Genomic DNA, 15,968 nt, shown 5'->3' with positions numbered 1-15,968 from the left:
GGATCTTTTGTACCCAGGCAGGTGCTGGTCCAGATTCCAATAATGATGACAGCTGCGGATGTAAGAGCAGTGGGTGGGATAGGCTTCCACATGCAGACGCACGGCTCTGTGGCATACACAGGCAGGTTCTCACATTAGCATAAGGAACTAAGGGCCTAATTCTGATCACATTTACGATCAGTTTCTCAGAAATGCGGGGGGACGCCCAGCATGTCTGGCTCTGTGTTGTCCAGACTGCGCCCCGCCAACGGCACGCCCCCTGCCGCCCCGCAACTGCCTCTGCCTGTCAATCAGGCAGAGGTGATCGCAGCCCTGAGATGCTTTTAGCATCTCACTGGACTCCTGGGGTGCACCCGCGACTCCACAAAGAAATTTAGACTGCGACCGCTACCGCAATCCAGTCTGAATTACCCCCAAAGTAGCCTGCGGCATGCACGGAAATGCAGATGGTCTGACTATACCTATATCCTACTGCATAAAGTGTAGCCTACTTTACAGCATAAAGTATAACCTACAGCATAAAGTATAACTTACTGTATGCCATAAAGTATAGCCTACTGTACAACATAAAGTATAACTTACTGTATGGCATAAAGTATAGCCTACTGTACGGCATTAAGTATAACTTACTGTACGGCATAAAGTATAACTTACTGTACGGCATAAAGTATAACTTACTGTACGGCATAAAGTATAGCCTACTGTACGGCATAAAGTATAGCCTACTGTACGGCATAAAGTATAGCCTACTGTACGGCATAAAGTATAGCCTACTGTACGGCATAAAGTATAGCCTACTGTACGGCATAAAGTATAACTTACTGTACGGCATAAAGTATAGCCTACTGTACGGCATAAAGTATAGCCTACTGTATTGCATAAAGTATAGCCTACTGTATTGCATAAAGTATAGCCTACTGTACGGCATAAAGTATAACCTACTGTACGGCATAAAGTATAACCTACTGTACAATATAATGTACAGCCTACAGTGAAAAGCAGTGGTTCTCAAAGTAGGTCCTCAAGACAACCTAATGCTGGATACATACTAGATGATATGTTGTCCGCTACAGCAGATCGGAGCGACATATCGGGTACATCATCTAGCATGTACCTATGATGTGCGCGCTCCCTCGGGTCGCCATCCCTGCAGTATGTCAACGTGGCTCCCCCCTGTTGGACCTGGCTTTGGCGGCAATGTTGGACTGGGTACACATCGGTAAGTGTGTACCTAGCTCTACAGTCCAGGGCTTTAGGCTGTCCATGCTTAAGCACAGGTAACTTAATTATTAGCTCAGTCAGTTTGATTATACCATCTATGCAGAAGTGTGGATATCCCTGATACCCGTTAGGGTGCCTTGAGGAGCAAGTTTGCCAAACCTATATATATATATATATATATATATATATATATATATATATATACACACACACACACACACACACACACACACACACACACACACACACACACACACACGCATTCTTAGGCAAGATGATGTCCTTTTCAGGAGAGTCTATGCGTGTAACATGGGTTGTGGCCATGCTTGGCGATCAGTTAGTAAATGGGTGGTGACATGTACAATGCATTACTATCCAGGGATTGGGTGCAAAGTATGGGTTGGATTAGATCTGCAGAGAAGCTCTGTGCTCCACATAAGATTGTTTGATTCATCCTAATTCAGTCATAAGTAAATAGTGGCAGGGTAAGTTGTACCATACATCTGGAGTACAACCGCTGTCAACCGATGAGCCAAAGCCAACCCACTCATCTACATATATGCAAAGTCAGTAGCTACTCCGATTGTTACCTGTGTAATATTGCCGATGGCTTGCGGCCAGCATACACAGCAAATGTACAAAGGAGATGGCAAACAACTTTACTTTGGTATTGTGCGGACGGAACACAGAGGTTACTGTGGAGCCGCTGAAGGCATGGCATTGTGTGTTTTTTGCTGTTTATATATATATATTGCAATAAAATATAATGTTTTATAACAACGCTTATTCTTCCAAGCTCATAATATTCTATTTTTTCTAAGAGCTTTTGTTTCTTTTTAGCAATTTTGCAAGTGATTAGTGGCACAGTCTGACCTCTTGTTGTTGTTTCATTGCAGGTGGTCACTTTATGGTACAGAGCGCCGGAAGTTCTGCTGCAGTCCAGTTACGCCACGCCGGTGGACCTCTGGAGCGTCGGGTGTATATTTGCAGAAATGTTTCGTCGAAAGTAAGAATTATCTCTGCATTTATGTGTGCTTAGTACCTTATAAGAATTAAATTGCTAACTATATATTTTTCCTCTATTATGTACCTTTTATGCGTCACCATCCTCCGCTTTACCCTGCCCTGAACACAAATGTACTAGACTCACCTGTACTGATTATTGCTATAACACAATGCCACGGCTTCTGACACAGGGATGGAGACAAACCTGACACCTAACAGCTAGGAAACGTTGGGATGATAATGGGAGCACTGAATTGCTGATGAAGCTAATTGGAGGATGTGGCCGGACCGCACTAGTGGCCATACGTGTAATGGCGGCCGTGGCACTGAAGGGGTTAACCCCTAGTGCCCGGCGCCATTATGGGGACTATGGGCGCTTGGTGCCAATTTTAAATGTATAGGGCGCTAGGCGCCAGGTGTTTAATATGTTTCAAAGAAATGTATTTTTAAATCTGTGCCGTGGTCCCGGACCTCTCCGGCGACCGCGACAGTGAGGAGAGCCGATGTGTGGGCGCTGAGGTCCGGGAGCTACGCTCCCGTCACCTCAGTGCTGCGGAGGGAGAGCCGCTGCAAGCGGGAGAGCCGCAGCCGCTGCAGTGCTCTCTGTGGGTGCCGCCGCTGGGGGCCGGGAGCTCTGCTCCCAGCGCCTCTGCCCGTCGAAGGAGGGCAGCCGGGACGAACGTCCCGGGCTGCTGGGCGGCAGGGGGGTGCGCCGCAGCCCGTCTCCCCGCCGGACGCTGCGGCGAGACCACAGGATTCAGCGCTGCATACAGGGGACCGGGCTAGCCGGCTCCCTGCACGGCTAGGGCACCAGAGCGCGCCGCTCATGGGGGACCGGGCTAGCCGGCTCCCTAGCGGCGGGGGGGTGAGCAGGATGGTGAGTGCTGGGGTCCGGGAGCTACGCTCCCGGCACCTCAGCGCTGCCAAAGACACAGAGCCACGGCGGCCGGGACAAGTGTCCCGGGCTGCCGGGCTTTAGATCAGGGGGGTACGCCGCACCGTGCGGCAAGGCCAGTGAATGAGTGCCACACTGGGGGGACAGGGAGAGCCAGCTCCCTGGACCCCAGTGGCGGGCATTGAAGGCAGGCTGGAGGATGGGGGAAGCCAGCCCCATACCTCCAGCACAGACAGAGCCCTAGCAGCCAGGCTGCAGGGCTAGGGGACAGTATTTAGAAAAACAAAAACATTGTTTTAAATGTAATAACATATATAGTGTGTTGTAAGGCACTGCAGTGCCTAGGTATGTGGAGCCTGTGCAGAGCACAGGCTCAGTGTATATGTAAAGGGAGACACATGTGTGTAAATGTAATGTATTTAAAGGTAAATTGCACTTATTTGGTTGTGTGTCCCAGGAGGGGGAACTCCATGGCTGTGCAGGCGGATGGATTCCCCCAGACCTTTTCCCCAAAAACTGAATACTTTTCCTTCCAGCCTCACACTTGAAAGTGGCATTGGAAGAGAGAGGAGAAGCTCGGCTTTGAAACAAGCTGAGTGGTTTTCTGGAGCTCCATAGGGATCACCCGTAGTGGCCAGGAAACCCTGACCGGGGATCTAGGCTGCCCAGCTCTGGAGCCCAAATCCAGGCTGCAGGCAGTGGGCTAGGTCCCGGGCAGGTTTCTGGAAGTCAGTTTAGGCGGGAAAACTTCCCCCAGCCTAGACTGAACGGCACCGGGGCGTATCCTGATCCTCCAGGATGGGACAGACAAAGGAGAGTGACCACTCCCCACTGTCCATAGAGAACAATCTTAGCTGTGCATGTGACCAAGGCATGCACAGCCCATGGGTAAACATTGATTGGTTGTACACCACAGGGCAGGCTTACCCCCTGTGGTAATGTGTATTGGAGTAGGATAAAAGGAGGGCAGTTGCCCCATGAAAATTGTATTTGTACCATCTTCATTCTGCTGGAACATCTTGCTGTATTGCTGTTGCCCCTAGCAATAGGGAAGAGTCTTTTTTAAGACTATTATTGAGCAAATAAACATCATCTGCCTCAAGAAGATTGTTTCATCTTGTAACCTACAGGGTTATGCCAAACATAGCCCCGTCCTCCGGCTGTCCAGGGAAGCACCTAACGTCTCCAAGTTCCGCCTTCCGCCAGCTACCGGTAGAGGCCTAGCAAGGATTCGTCAACACCGCACAGGTGTGGTAACGCAGTGTGTCGGCACATACAGAGCAGAACCGTGGTTCCAAATGCCACGGCGGGTTAGGAGTTTGGGGGTGGCAGCATAAACCCGCCCACAGCGCAGTGGGTGGAGTCAGTAACAGGCTGTTACTGACGGTATGCGGGAATCCCCTATGTGGTCAGGTCCCGTGTGACCTAACCTTCCATTCTGTGCACAGGATACGGGACGCGAAAGCGGTGAGTGTTATCGTACGTAACCGTCCTGTCACAGAAATTGGTGGCATAGGGGTGGGATCATCCCAGGCGGCTTTTCGGTCACCCGATTGGAGAGCCGAGTTACTCAGGAGAGGAGCTACTGCAGCGCAGGAGAACGCACAAGATGACGGACTTCAGCGGAACGTCTAAGGCGATCTGGAGATCGTGTGCCAGGAGAAGGGTGTGGATATCCCTTTCAACGCGTCCAGAAGCGTCATGAAGGCGGCGCTCATGAGCTTGAAGGAGTCCCATCGGGCGGAGGAGGAGAGCACTGACGGTGAGACCCACAAGCCCCGCCCCTTCTAGCAGCAGCAATGTTTCCCAGCAATCCCTAGCAGGGCCAGGATGCCAACGTCCCAGGGGGGGCCGCACGTATAGCCTAGCGGATCGGCTAGCGGAATTGGGGGAAAGGGCAACGGAGCAAGAACGCTTGATCATCATCCAGATGTGGCGTGATGAGCGGGCACCACAGGCCGTGGTACCCCGGGAGCCGTTGTCAGCTGTTGTACACAGATCAGGACGCGTTAAGTTTGCCAAGTTTGCAGACAGTAATGGGGACATTGATGGACATTTACAAGTTTTTGAAAGAACTTGTAAACTACACGATTTACCCAAGTCGGAGTGGGTGAGACACCTTGTTCCCACTCTGCATGGAGAGGAATTGGAGGCCTATCGAGGAGTGGCCACGGAGGACTGTGGGGATTACGACGAAGTTGCGAAGGCCCTCCTCCAGCGATTCTTCATCACTCCAGAGTCTTACAGGAAGAAGTTCAGAGACTTGCCCAAGAATCCTAGCAGCACCCATGAGCAGTTCGCCACCCAGCTGCGGCAGTACGTGGTGAAGTGGGTGAAGGATTCTGGAGCCACTACATGGGACGCACTGATTGACCTGATCTGCAGGGAGTAGTTCTACCGCAGGTGCGCCCCAGAAGTGAAGGAGTGGGTGCTAGACCGGGAGCCCCCCAGCTTAAAGATGGCTGCCCAGTTAGCAGACAAGTATGTGGCAATTCGGCAACAGGGGCAGAAGCGCCCAGCCAGCAGCCAGCTCCAAAAGACTGTACCACCAAGGGGACCCCCCTCTTCAGCTCATCACCCCCAAAGACAAGCATCTTCCAACCCGGGTGCTCTTGGCCAGCAACCGCACCGCAGCGTCCCTGCAACTGATCAGAGATCATCGGTGCCACGACTGGAGAAGAAGTGCTACGGCTGTGGAAAAATCGGACATCTGAGGATGAACTGTCCTGCATCCCAAGCACCCCAGACTCGTGCCCCAAATCCGAGTGCTGGAGCCCGGATCGCATGTTTGACGAGAGGAGATGAGCCTACAGAGACTGTTCCCCCTCAAGTCAGTCCGATGGAGTGTGGCGGGAAACAGGTGCACTCTGCGGAGAGAGTCACCTGCATGGCCAAACAGCCCCTACACAACATGTGGAGGCACCTGCAGCCGGTCCACGTGGGACCCCTGCAGGGGGAAGGCCTAAGAGACTCTGGGGCCTCAATCACTGTGGTGAGCCCCCACCTTATAGATCCTGCTGCAGTATTGCAGGGTCGCACTGCCAAGGTCACCCTGGCAGATGGAACGGAGAAAGAGGTTCCCATGGCAAGAGTCTACCTGGACTGGGGAGCTGGACCAGAGTTGCGAGAAGTTGCCGTCATGGATGGTCTCCCAACTGATGTGGTCCTGGGAAATGATCTGGGTGGTGGGATCATCACCAAGTTTGCTGGCGCCATTCCCCGGAGTCAAGTCCCACGATCACCATTGACATCAGCTACTCCAGCCCAGCCCAGCCGAAAAGACTACAGCTGCTAGACAACTGCCAGCACAGCCAACCACAGCATCAACCAGCCCAGAGGAAAAGATTACAGCGGCTAGATCGGTACATTGACCCCGCGTGCCTTTTGCCTCTGGTATGCCTACGTCCCCTAGCAACACAGAGGATGTTGGTTCCAGCTCGTTTGATCCTGTGGGGGTGCCCAATGATGCTCCTGACCCAAGTGGTTTGCCAACTCCGGCGGTGAGTATGAGAAACCACACTGACTTTTCCATGACTGACCCCTACCAGACTGACCCTAGTAGTCCCCACTTAGATCCCCCTGTAGTGTGTCCCAATTTAGGAGAGATTGAGGGCCAAAGGCAGGAGTTTAGGGAGGTTCAACTCTCTGACCCATCCCTGAAAGGCATGAGGCGCCACTCTGGCAGCGGCCTTGACAGGGTTGGGGCAGGAAGTTTGACCTGGCGGGAAGGGTTAAGGTACAGGATAGACCAGATAGGGAACGTGTCCAACTGGTCCCCCCAGGGAACTTTCCTGCGCAACCGGTGTCGGTTGCCAGCGAAACCCCTTTTGACAGTAACCCGGAGACAGACCGTACCCTGAAGTGCCAGTCACAGAGCTTACCCTGGTCTGGAATGTCGGATGACGCCCAGACCAACTGTAAGGCTAGTGCCATGCGTTGGCAGCTGGGGCACTCCAGCGGTTGTGTTGTCTCTGGGCCTCTGCGCATAGGAGAACCTTTACAGCAAGTTGCTGTGGACATAGCAGGTCCCCTGCCTGTGCGCAGTAGATTGGGGAAGACACGCAGCCTCCCTGTAGTGGATGCCACACAGGATCCATAGGCTGGTGGTCTGGCCGCCATCACTGTGGCACAGGTAGCGGACGAGGAGGAAGATGTAGGCCTAGGTGACAGGGTAGGTTTCCCGAGTCATAGGTCGACAGAGGAGGATTGGAGGGCAGGTGTGACAGTATGGTCAGACAGTTGCCAGATAGGTATGACGGAGGTGCAGTGCCTGGGGCACCATGTGGGAGGAGACAGGGGTAGGACCAAACCAGAGGGGTGGAGGCAACCAGAGGCTGTCCCCGACCCACATCAACCAGACAGGTACTGACCTTAGAACCTGTAAGGCCCTACGGACACGTTGTCATTGACTTTAGTCCTGTAGTGAACCCCTTTACAGAGATGGCTAGGAAGGGCATTCCCAAGTCAGTGGACTTTGCACCCGCTTGCGAGTTGGCATTCCAGTCATTGAAGGAGGCTCTGGTACCCGCTCCAGTGATGGCGCACATTCTTGACCAGGACTGTGTTTTATGAACTACTGCGCCACTTCACGGACTGGGAGCAGTACTGAGCCAGGAGGAGCCATATGGGTAGGAGTACCCTGTGGCCTGTTTGAGCAGAATACTGCTATTGTGGGAGATGGGGTATGCCACAATTGGGACACCTTAGGTGGCACTTGTGTGTAACTGGCCCCCCACCGTGGTGACTTACCACCCACGTGTTAGGTGGCTGCAACCTACCTTGGGGAAATTGGACAGACTTTTGTGGTGGAGCCTTGAACTTGGACTTCAGGTGGACTATTTGATCATTGTGCACCCACGAAGAGAGGCCCACTGCACTATGGATGAACTGTCTAGGCCGGAGCCTACATCCCCCAGGTAGCATCCCCTTCAACCCAACAGACTGCGGGACCAGGAGTCAAATCGTTGGGACATGGCTCCCTGGTTTCCCGCTTGAATTGGGGGGGGGAGGAGTGTGGCCAGACCGCAGTAGTGGCCACACGTGTAATGGCGGCCGTGGCACTGAAGGGCTTAACCCCTAGTGCCCGGCGCCATTATGGGGACAATGGGCGCTTGGCGCCAATTTTAAATGTATAGGGCGCTAGGCGCCAGGTGTTTAATATGTTTCAAAGAAATGTATTTTTAAATCTGTGCCGCGGTCCCGGACCTCTCCGGCGACCGCGACAGTGAGGGAGCCCCCCGGCGCGCTGATCTGTGTGTGCGCGCCGGGGGAGAGGAGAGCCACTGTGTGGGCGATGAGGTCTGGGAGCTATGCTCCCGGCACCTCAGCGCTACGGAGGGAGAGCCGCTGCAGGCGGGAGAGCTGCTCCAGCTGAGCTCCCGGCGCCTCAGCCCATCGGAGGTGGCCAGCCACGGCAGCCGGGACGAACGTCCCGGGCTGCTGGGCGGCAGGGGTGTGCGCCGCAGCCCGGCTCCCCGCCGGACGCTGCTGCGAGGCCACAGGATTCAGCGCTGCATACAGGGGACCGGGCCAGCTGACTCCCTGCGCGGCGAGGGCACCAGAGCGCGCCGCTCATGGGGGACCGGGCTAGCTGGCTCCCTAGCGGCGGAGGGTGAGCAGGATGGTGAGTGCTGGGGTCCGGGAACTACGCTCCCGGCACCTCAGCGCTGCCAAAGACACAGAGCCACGGCGGCCGGGACAAGTGTCCCGGGCTGCCGGGCTTTAGATCAGGGGGGTGCGCCGCACCGTGCGGCGAGGCCAGTGAATGAGTGCCACACTGGGGGGACAGGGAGAGCCAGCTCCCTGGACCCCAGTGGCGGGCATTGCAGGCAGGCTGGAGGATGGGGGAAGCTAGCCCCATACCTCCAGCACAGACAGAGCCCTAGCAGCCAGGCTGCAGGGCTAGGGGACAGTATTTAGAAAAACAAAAACATTGTTTTAAATGTAATAACATATATAGTGTGTTGTAAGGCACTGCAGTGCCTGGGTATGTGGAGCCTGTGCAGGGCACAGGCTCAGTGTATATGTAAAGGGAGACACGTGTGTGTAAATGTAATGTATTTAAAGGTAAATTGCACTTACTTGGTTGTGTGTCCCAGGAGGGGGGAATACATGGCTGTGCAGGCTGATGGATTCCCCCAGACCTTTTCCCCAAAAACTGAATACTTTCCCTTCCAGCCTCACACTTGAAAGTGACATTGGAAGAGAGAGGAGAAGCTCGGCTTTGAAACAAGCTGAGTGGTTTTCTGGAGCTCCATAGGGATCACCCGTAGTGGCCAGGAAACCCTGACCGGGGATCTAGGCTGCCCAGCTCTGGAGCCCAAATCCAGGCAGTGGGCTAGGTCCCGGGCAGGTTTCTGGAAGTCAGTTTAGGCGGGAAAACTTCCCCCAGCCTAGACTGAACGGCACCGGGGCGTATACTGATCCTCCAGGATGGGACAGACAAAGGAGAGTGACCACTCCCCACTGTCCATAGAGAACAATCTTAGCTGTGCATGTGACCAAGGCATGCACAGCCCATGGGTAAACATTGATTGGTTGTACACCACAGGGCGGGCTTACCCCCTGTGGTAATGTGTATTGGAGTAGGATAAAAGGAAGGCAGTTGCCCCATGAAAATTGTATTTGTACCATCTTCATTCTGCTGGAACATCTTGCTGTATTGCTGTTGACCCTAGCAATAGGGAAGAGTCTTTTTTAAGACTATTATTGAGCAAATAAACATCATCTGCCTCAAGAAGATTGTTTCATCTTGTGACCTACAGGGTTATGCCAAACATAGCCCCGTCCTCTGGCTGTCCAGGGAAGCACCTAACGTCTCCAAGTTCCGCCTTCCGCCAGCTACCGGTAGAGGCTTAGCAAGGATTCGTCAACACCGCACAGGTGTGGTAACGCAGTGTGTCGGCACATACAGAGCAGAACCGTGGTTCCAAACGCCACGGCAGGTTAGGAGTTTGGGGGGTGGCAGCATAAACCCGCCCACAGCGCAGTGGGTGGAGTCAGTAACAGGCGGTTACTGACGGTAAGCGGGTATCCCCTATGTGGTCAGGTCCCGTGTGACCTAACCTTCCATTCTGTGCACAGGAGACGGGACGCGAAAGCGGTGAGTGCTTTCGTACGGAACCGTCCTGTCACAGAGGGTGACATTAGGTGCAATGCTTGGACGGGTGGAGTATCCTAATCCTTGAGACACTGGCGTTTCTATAATGGGTGCAGTGTGTGCGGTGCACACGGGCCCCTGAGTCCAGAGGGGGCCCCCACCGCACACACTGCACCCATTTGTAAAATACTTACCCCTCCGAAGTCCAGCGCCGGCATCTGCAGCGCCGCTAGAACACAGTGAAAATGGCCCAGCGGCCATTTTCACGGCGTTCTGTGCATGCGCAGTAGAGAGATCTCAGGGAAAATGGCCGCCGCGCCATTTTCCCGGAGATCTGCACATGCGGAGTAGAGTCTGAGCCCTCTAGTGCTCAGACTCTACGGCGCTCCGGGCAGAGAGGAGGGGGCTGACCACAGGCCTCCTCCTCTCTTAAAACGCCCCTGCCTTGAGAATAGGGGGTAATGAGAAAACAAATATCAGCAAAGGATCGATGGGAACATGTATCCCATATGGATTAAATTAAAGAAAGACTACTATATGAAATAAGGGGTGTGGTATGATATACCGACAGACGGGATGCCAGCTGTCAGTATACCAACAGCGGCATCCCATCTGCCGGTGTACCGGCAGTGGGTCCCCTCGCGGGCTCGCCGCGCTCACCACGCATCTGGCCCAGGTTCTATTCCCACTCGGTTGATGGCGTTGTCCCATCAGCCAAGTGGGAATTACTTGGGTGGGTCCAACCTCCTGTAAAATGTTGGATGTCGGGATTCCAGCTTCGGTCTCCTGAACTCCGGGATCCTGACCGCCGACGTTTTGAATACATCCCACAATAAGGCCGCCTGCCAAACTAACCTGTGTGGCTATCCTTCTGATGCTGTAGCACATCAGCCTCATGGTTCAATGTGCTGTGCGTAGTTACGCTCTTATTCATAGCCAGCGTTGCCATCAGATATTGTGGGGCCCGGGACTGACACAGTAGGGAGGGCCCACCTGCTACCTGCATAGCACTGCTGTAACACGTGGCTATCTAACTTATTATCACCAGTGTGTCCAGTTGGCCACATTCATGCTTTAATTAATTGTCCAAGCTGAAAGTGTAGGACAAGAGCAGAAGATTGCCTATATCCACCACGTTATACCGCAGGTAGGGATTTCTGCTCCCTACTTTGCTAGGGACGCCTTCACTCTTCCTGTCTCCTCCTTGTAGCTCCGCTGTCCTCTTCCTCCTTAAACCCATGAGGTGATCTAGGTGGCTCCCACCGACACTGGTTTTTGCACAATGCAGAGGACTTTTTATATTTTTCTTTTTTACTTTTTGCTGTTAATTTAATATTTACAAGAGTTTATTCATAGGTTGCCATCCCTTGTATATTATATGATAGCCATATTATCTACAGTTGATTATCTCGATTGATTTAACTTTTGCATCACACTTAACTGTCATTATCAACCCTATGGGTTTATTTTGGGGGGGGGTTAGTGCTGAATTATGATATTATGCATTGCCATCTACATGTCCGTTTATGGTTTATACTTTAAGCCCTGTTGCTTGTGACAGATGTTTTCATAAGCATCAGCAGTTGCCTGATTGATAGCCGTTGTAAAATGCAGTAACAGCAAGGATCTGTGGTCGGGTGTTTCTGTTACACCAAGGCTCGGGCAGTCCAGCTGCGGTTTTCTTCTTTGTTCCGAATTCTTGCCAGACATCCAGTGGGGGCTGAGCAGTGTGGTAACAGCAACCGTCATACTGTCAAGAATAAAAGTGAAAGCAGGAGCTTATGGTCAACAGGAAAAGACTGGGAGCTTTCTCTTTGTGTTCTGCTGGCCAGAGGATCACACGTGGGAGTGCAGTGACGGAGTACTCTGGCACCTTGAGAAGCCAGGGTTGGGGAAGATTTATGCTGGGTTATTGAGGTTAAGAACCATACTTCACATTGGATTCCAGGAATGTGAGATTCAAAGGCATCTTCCAGGAACTTGGAACATGAGACGGAGGAAAAGATAATCCTAAAGTGGAGTAACTGGTACTTAGGCATATTGGGTCCACGGAATCCATCTTCTGCCTATTACAGAGGGAGTTTTAAGCACATTTTTAAAAATGACACTTCTTCTAAAACGTTTGTTGTCCATCATTTGAAGGGGGAGATGTAATAGCCCTTCCCGGAAGTGCAATAGCGGCTCTGGTCTACTAGTTTAGGGTGACAATTGAATATCACACACACAGGGCTGATCCTGAGCTGTTTCAGTTGTGGGCAACGGCAGAAGCCAGATTTACCACCTCATGCGGGATTCCATTCAGCTAACGGGGGTATCCGTGGGGCTGCAAGAGATCATCTGTACCGCCTATTGATTTTACGCAAGAAACGGGCTATCCTTTCCCATATGCGTGACTTGTATGGAGTTTTTCACACACGTCCCCAACACTCTCATAAGACACATAAGGGCTCGCTGTATGGAAGAGGCAGAGCTGCGGAAGGCATGGGGTTATCCCAGTAAATCATAGTTTTTTGCTTCAAATACCTTCAGTTTGGACAACTTCCTAAAACAAAATATATATATTTTTTAATATATAGTTGTGGAATTTTTGCAAACAAATTATGCATACATAACAAACACTGATACAAGGATGAATTATAAACTTTAGTTACAAATTCCCCGTGAAGGCAGGGCCGGCTCCAGGCCTACTAGCGCCCTGAGCGAGAACATTTAAAAGTGCCCCCCCCCCCCATAGGCGCGCGCGCTCCTGGAAAAGTGGGCGTGGCCTCGTAACTTCATATCATCAAACTCTAAATATATTTTCACACCCCCTCTACGCACACAATTAGCAGCCTTACACATAACAGCCACAGTAGTGTTCCTTACACACAATGTCTCCAGTATAGTGCCAGATACACATAATGTGCAGTGCCAGATAGACATGATATGCCCCCCAGCAGTGCCAGATAGACATGATATGCCCCCCAGCAGTGCCAGATAGACATGATATGCCCCCCAGCAGTGCCAGCTACACATGACATGCCCCCCAGCAGTGCCAGATAGACATGATATGCCCCCCAGCAGTGCCAGATAGACATGACATGCCCCCCAGCAGTGCCAGATAGACATGATATGCCCCCCAGCAGTGCCAGATAGACATGATATGCCCCCCAGCAGTGCCAGATAGACATGACATGCCCCCCAGCAGTGCCAGATAGACATGATATGCCCCCCAGCAGTGCCAGATAGACATGACATGCCCCCCAGCAGTGCCAGCTACACATGACATGCCCCGCAGCAGTGCCAGCTTCACATGACATGCCCCCCAGCAGTGCCAGCTACACATGACATGCCCCGCAGCAGTGCCAGCTTCACATGACATGCCCCGCAGCAGTGCCAGCTTCACATGACATGCCCCGCAGCAGTGCCAGCTTCACATGACATGCCCCCCAGCAGTGCCAGCTACACATGACATGCCCCCCAGCAGTGCCAGCTACACATGACATGCCCCCCAGCAGTGCCAGCTACACATGACATGCCCCCCAGCAGTGCCAGCTACACATGACATGCCCCGCAGCAGTGCCAGCTACACATGATAGTGTTCACTTTTTAGGGTAGGTTGCTGATCACAGGGAGGGCACATTTTTAAGTTAGGAGGGCAAAATGATGTACATACTGTAATGCTTGTTGTTCCCATACCTATATGCTAAAGCATGGACAGTGCGCAAAAAATTAAGGGAAGTTACTTCATGGGGAAGGTACGTGGCCACATAATAGTGGCAATTCGCATTACACCTCACAGTAGTGCAGCTAATACACACTGCACCAGGTAGAACCTCCTATACACTTTGCGCCAGGCAGAGCACGTTAGACACATTGCCTAGCCACAGACACCTAGCAGGAACACTACATGACATGCCCCCCAGCAGTGCCAGCTACACGTGACATGCCCCCCAGCAGTGCCAGCTACATGGGACATGCCCCCCAGCAGTGTCCGCTACACATGACATGCCCCCCAGCAGTGCCAGCTACACGTGACATGCCCCCCAGCAGTGTCAGCTACACATGACATGCCCCCCAGCAGTGCCAGCTACACGTGACATGCCCCCCAGCGGTGCCAGCTACACGTGACATGCCCCCCAGCAGTGCCAGCTACATAAATGGCCACACAGTGGCAGATCTACCCCCACAGTACAGATACATAAATGCCCCCACAGTGCCAGATACATAAATGCCCCCACAGTGCAGATATGCCTCCACAGTGCCAGATACATAAATGCCCCCACAGTGCCAGATACATAAATGCCCCCACAGTGCCAGATATGCCCCCACAGTGCCAGATATGCCCCCACAGTGCAGATATGCCCCCACAGTGCAGATATGCCCCCACAGTGCCAGATACATGAATGCCCCCACAGTGCCAGATACATGAATGCCCCCACAGTGCCAGATACATGAATGCCCCCACAGTGCCAGATACATACGGGCCCCCACAGTGCCAGATTCATAAGTGCCCCCACAGTGCCAGATACATAAATGCCCCCAGTGCCAGATGCATAAATGCCCCCACAGTGCCAGATACATAAATGCCCCCAGTGCCAGATGCATAAATGCCCCCACAGTGCCAGATACATAAATGCCCCCAGTGCCAGATGCATAATTGCCCACAGTGCCAAACATGTCCCCACAGTGCCAGATATAAAAATGGCAGGTATTTAAAATCTGTGCATTTACCGGAAGCGTAACTGTTAAACTATAAATCAGAGTATACCATGACCTTTAAGAGGGTTAAAGTGCTATCATAGGTTTTCTGTAGAGGAACCAGTCCGTTGATTAACATACTTGGGAACCGTGCCTGGGTGGGGGAATGCAGCAAAGCTATTTATGGGCCCCATTTCTGATAGAACTTTATCACCTTTTGTTCCATGCCTGGGAGAGTAGATAGTCTATTGTAGTACATGAAACGCTGCAATATGTATATTACATCTTGGACATTGGGTCTTGTGTTTAAAAACCAATGTTTCATGATCACTTTCTTCGCCACCGTAACCACTAAGGCCAGAAAAGGTGTACATTGTTTTCATTTCAGCATCTAGGTGCCAGGTGGAAAAGTTGGCAGATAATAGGGCCAAAGGGTCCAGCGTAAGACAGATGTGGATGATTGTATTTAGGCCACTTCCTGAAATGTTTAAATGTATATTTCTGAATTTTGTTTGTCAATCTTTCATACAGTTTTGTGATTATCATAGTTTTTCTACTTAACCGTTGGAAATACACGGTCGAGTCGCATTACTATGACCACCAGCTAATAGCCAGAATAACCGCCATGTGCGGCACGGACAGCAGCTGGACGGGCTGAACTGTCGTTTTCGACACACGTCTGGTGGCCCCCAGGTTCTTTCTGACGGCGAGCTGCTCCACTGTAGCGTGTCGATTGTCCCTCACGCACCTTAATAGCCGAAGTTCTCCTCTCACATCAATGGCACCTGATGCTCCGCAGTTTCCACATCGGTTATTCGCAGTGGTGCCATTTGTCCAGTCACGATACACTCTCACCACAGCAGCATGTGAACAGTTCACAGACTGCGCTGTTGCAGAAATACTGCCGCCCGTGGCCCGAAAAAAACGGTAATCATCCGTTTTTGCACGATAAAATGCTCCTTATACCCATGACAGCAATGAGTGATATATGTGCAGACAGACTATCGCACAACTTATATACCCACCAAGCCAGAGCACGACACGTGACGCACTTCACGGGCTACGCAC

The 15,968-nt window shown here is 52.3% G+C and overlaps 1 protein-coding gene across 2 annotated transcripts in view; it reads left to right on the top strand.

The window, feature by feature from the left end:
* Positions 1-15,968, top strand: part of CDK6 (cyclin dependent kinase 6) — a 295,151-nt gene that overhangs the window by 229,911 nt on the left and 49,272 nt on the right. For both annotated transcript variants that reach the window (XM_063921385.1, XM_063921384.1), the window contains one exon: positions 2,118-2,227. In XM_063921385.1, the coding sequence (XP_063777455.1) occupies positions 2,118-2,227 (110 nt within the window). The remainder of the gene's footprint in view (positions 1-2,117; positions 2,228-15,968) is intronic.

This window comes from Pseudophryne corroboree, chromosome 5, assembly GCF_028390025.1.
Source record: "Pseudophryne corroboree isolate aPseCor3 chromosome 5, aPseCor3.hap2, whole genome shotgun sequence".
NCBI lineage: Eukaryota > Metazoa > Chordata > Amphibia > Anura > Myobatrachidae > Pseudophryne > Pseudophryne corroboree.
The sequence above is the reverse complement of the archived record's forward strand: the minus strand, read 5'-3'. Positions and strand labels throughout refer to the sequence as shown.